The sequence below is a fragment of the Dipteris shenzhenensis genome, chromosome 21, assembly GCF_047967505.1.
Source record: "Dipteris shenzhenensis isolate YYH24624 ecotype China chromosome 21, Dip_SZ_1.0, whole genome shotgun sequence".
Classification (NCBI taxonomy): Eukaryota; Viridiplantae; Streptophyta; class Polypodiopsida; order Gleicheniales; family Dipteridaceae; genus Dipteris; species Dipteris shenzhenensis.
In genome coordinates, this window is record NC_141616.1 from 37,313,141 (window position 1) to 37,317,169 (window position 4,029).

Consider the following 4,029-nt stretch of genomic DNA (forward strand, 5'->3'; position numbering starts at 1 on the left):
ATCTGAGCAAGGTCATCACACTTACAATCTCCTTACATGTCAAAATAGGTGCATGCATTTGCTCTGTGATGATAGAAAAAACACATTCTGACTTTGCTTCTATCTTGAACCCAAGCTCTCCTGCTTCAAGCTCAATGGGTCGATGAATGACACCAACATTCTCTAGTCCAATCTCCTCTTGTAGAAGAATGTTGTTGTCTTGTAGTTGAAAGAAATCTCTTAGCTCCAAAAGAGAAACCTCACAGATACTTGTGTCATATCTGATATCCAAAGTTTGAGCTCCATGCTTGATCACAAGGAAAGATGGCATAGTTAGATACGAGTATGGATAGAAGCGAAAAGCAATCCAAGTTGTCTAAGAGCTAGGATGACTGGCAAGAAGGAGACTCAACTGAGTATCAAAGAAGGAGACACGAATGACTAGCTAGAAGGAGATTCAATTGAGTATCCATGAAGGAGACCCAAATGACTCGAAAGAAGGAGACTCAGCTGAATATCCAAGAAGGAGTTTCAACAGAGTATCCAAATCAATGACTCACAACTCAATGACGTAGTAGAGTATCCAAGGTTTAGTGGCCGCCATCCAATAAATCTTTGAACAGGACACCACATAGCCGCTAAACATCTTATCATTACAATCTTATATTGAAAACATGGGACGTGCAAAGATCACATATATATTGAAAACATGGGATGTGCAGTACCCACAAGGTGTTTTAAGAAAAGCCTCATTGATTGTCTGTCAATGCTAAAAGGTGCATTTTGGTTGCTTTCATTATGTCTTGTAGGTTGAATTTAACACTGATGCCAAGAGAGCTCTAGAGAGGATCAAATCTTTAGTTCCAGTAGAGGAGAGAGCAGCGGCAGAGAAGAACGAGATAGATGCAGTGCAAAGAAAAATATCCAATCGGATGGGATGGGTAACTTCACTCTTGGTTTATGGCTCAAGTACATTGGTCAACTTAAAAAGTTCCAAAAATCATGCCCAGTAATGTTTTGTAGGTGCTCAATTGTCTTGAACCCCAACTAGGGGATGTTTGGAAAGCCAAGTTATTTTCTTTGAGCTTTGATGCTGCGGAGAAGGTTATCACTCTTGAAAAGATTAAGTGGATTGCCCTTGCACCATTGAAATTGGAGAAGAAAATTCAATACCTATCTTTGTTGGAGGCTAGCACAATCATGCGAAATATGTATCACATGCCTCCTTCAGATATTCCATACCGAGCGTAAGCCAATTAAGTCTCCTTTTTTTGTGCTATTGATTCGGCAATCATAATATTACTTCTTGTGTTTTGTTATTCCAATGCGATGGCATATTGCTATTACAGGTGGCTGGCCCGAGAAATTTTCTTGGAGAAGATTGAAAATCATGCCATTGGTGTGCTTGAGGAGCTAAAAAGCATTGGGCGGTTGTTTGCCCTACCTTCTGATTACAGTCTTGGTCAGTATTTTGACGATATCAAATTGGAGGGAAGAAAGTGTATGTTTACCTCTTTGAAAATTAGAGAGTCTAGTGAACTTAGTGGTGGTGGGAAGGGGAAGGTAGCTACCAAGATGATAGAACCAGATCAGGCAGCTCACCGAGTCGTCTTTAGGTGAACACTTTGTCAATTCTTCCAACATGTATTCTTTTCCATTCATTGTTTTCCTCATAATTCTAACCACTATTACCATTGGGAATGGCTCAGATATCTCACATGTTTGAAGAATGAGGGCAAGATCGATGAGCTTCTGAGACATTGCAAGGGTTGGATAGAGATGGCCAATCCAACTACCTGTATGTATCCTAAGTCCATGCATGGACACTCACAGTGGGAGCTTGTCAATTGCCCTTGGTGGTTAGATTTTTTAGGTGGTAATGTGCTTACATGAGAGCTTGATTTGTACAAGCAATATTCTACAACAAAAAAACCATAGAAATAAGCAAGGATCAGGATAATCCAAGAAGAACAACACGAAAAATAGAGAAGAAAGACTGCAAGGAAGGTTGGTTTATTTGGTGTGTTTGAAACATGCTACAGGGAGTAGGGTCAGTCAAACTAGTTGTAAATCAAAAGAATTTTGAGCTTGTTTTCCCTTTTTTTCTTGATAGCCAAGGTTGTGGAGAGGACACCATCTCCACCACCTACAGAGCCTTCTATTGATGTTGGTGATGGGATAGATGGTATTATTTCAATTCCATCAATCTTTGAGTTTTTTAATTTGAAGTGCATAAGACTTGGGATGAGCTTCTTGCATATGTTTAGCAATGGATTGTTTTTGTCAACAGGAAAAAAGATAGTGAAAGTTGTCACTCCATATATCTTCTATCCACCACTATCGCTAGAACATGCTATGCATTATGGAGGGTTGGCTACGTATGGATGCTCTATGGGAGACTACATTTTGATGGGCCAGGACTTTGCATGTGCTAGAAAAAATGATATGTATGCTAAGATCCATGAGTTCTTTTTGTCTGCACGTGATCCTTCTATGGGATACAAGAAAAAGGGGAGAAAAGTTAAATGGGCAGTAGATTTTATTTTCCTAGAATTTCCCACAAGATAGAACTTGGGTGTCAGTAATCCATTACCTCCTTGGAATATTCTTTCTGAGGACCATGTGAAGTATGTTTTGGCCACAGCCGCAACCACCATAGGAGACAATGGATGGCTTGCCATGCTTTGTCCCATTGCAAGTGGTTTGAGATGTTAGTAGGATTCTTGATATGTATATGTGCATTTTTTAAGCTTTCTACTATGATTTGAACTAATGCAACAAATTTCCAGGCCCTTGCTTGACATGGATGGAGAGGTATGTCAAAGTCAAAGACCTTCAGATAGAAGAGTGATGGTGTTGGACAAGAATGAGTATGGCTTCGTTAAACAATCAGGGGAGGACATGCCGGTATATGCTTCATCTACTTTTTTGAAAGCCTTTCGCAATTGGAAAAGTGAACAATGAAGCTGATTTCAGTATTTTTACGTAGATTCACACTTCCATGCACTATTACACACGGATCCTATTGCAATGTCTACGTACCGACGTTTAGCGCCTGCTTAGCATTAATCGTCGGTATGAAAAGCGGGTTTCTTAAATCGTCGCTATATAGCGACTGTTGCTTAAAGTTGCTATATAGCGACTTTTGTAAAAGTTGCTATATATCGACTTTTAAAAGCCGCTATATAGTGACACTGATACAAAATATTATAGTGACGTTTTTACAGAGAGGTTTTTTTTTTTTAATAGGCCTTAAAAGTTAGTTTTTTCCAATGACAAATTTTTTAAAATTTTCATACATGTTTGAGCTCATAGAGAATAAAAAAATGAGAGCATGTACATCAAGCCTTTGAAGCTCATATATTCATGTCCAAGTTTGAGATGAGAAAAATCAAATAAGAGCATTTACATCAACTTTTCATCTTGAGCCAAGTCTAAGGTGCCAAGCAAGTCTATCTCCAACTCTATACCGAGTTGATCTCCTATATCATCATCGTACTCTAGCATCATACATTCACCTAAAAGTATTTGATCATCTTCTTCAATAAAGCTTAAGTGTGGTGATTCTTGATGATTGTTGTCTTCTTCCTCAATATCGTGATCTCCATCCTCCTCCCGTGCGATGTCATTATGCAGATTTTCCTCTTGGCTCATATGGTGATCTACATCTTCTTCGATAGATTCATCAATTGGATCCGGCATTGGTAGTGGCATCTCCATATCCACATCTCGATCTTCAAAAAATTGCTTACTTCGTGGTGCAACTTGGATCACGTACCACCATCTTGGATTAGAATGATCCGGATGAAAAACCACCTATATTGAAGATGGGTGCCAAATGTCGTCAATTATATATATGAAATTATGCTCAAGTATATGTATCAATGGACTTTAAAAACGAAAGCTTTGACTAATTAAATCATTAGTATGCACCTGCTCATAGTGCTTGGGAAGAACAAAAGTATCACTTTCATCGGTCCAATGTTTGGTGGAGTCTATTGCAAAGAGACCGCTCCTATCTTTTCTCACTGTCGCATGGGGACCGTTGTA

General features: G+C 39.0%; 1 protein-coding gene across 1 annotated transcript; it reads left to right on the forward strand.

The window, feature by feature from the left end:
* Positions 1-688: 688 nt before the first annotated feature.
* LOC147888815 (uncharacterized) lies at positions 689-1,962 on the forward strand. The gene is made up of 5 exons (XM_087392371.1): positions 689-700; positions 789-920; positions 1,003-1,226; positions 1,329-1,595; positions 1,689-1,962. Exons 1-5 carry the CDS (start codon positions 689-691, stop codon positions 1,870-1,872), a joined length of 819 nt encoding a protein of 272 aa, XP_087248497.1. The 3' UTR covers positions 1,873-1,962.
* Positions 1,963-4,029: the final 2,067 nt, after the last annotated feature.

Excerpts from the sequence above, each read along its gene's own strand:
- LOC147888815 (XM_087392371.1), top strand. Across the intron at positions 1,227-1,328 it reads TCAGATATTCCATACCGAGC|GTGGCTGGCCCGAGAAATTT; the intron begins GTAAGCCAATTA and ends TTGCTATTACAG. Across the intron at positions 1,596-1,688 it reads GCTCACCGAGTCGTCTTTAG|ATATCTCACATGTTTGAAGA; the intron begins GTGAACACTTTG and ends GGAATGGCTCAG.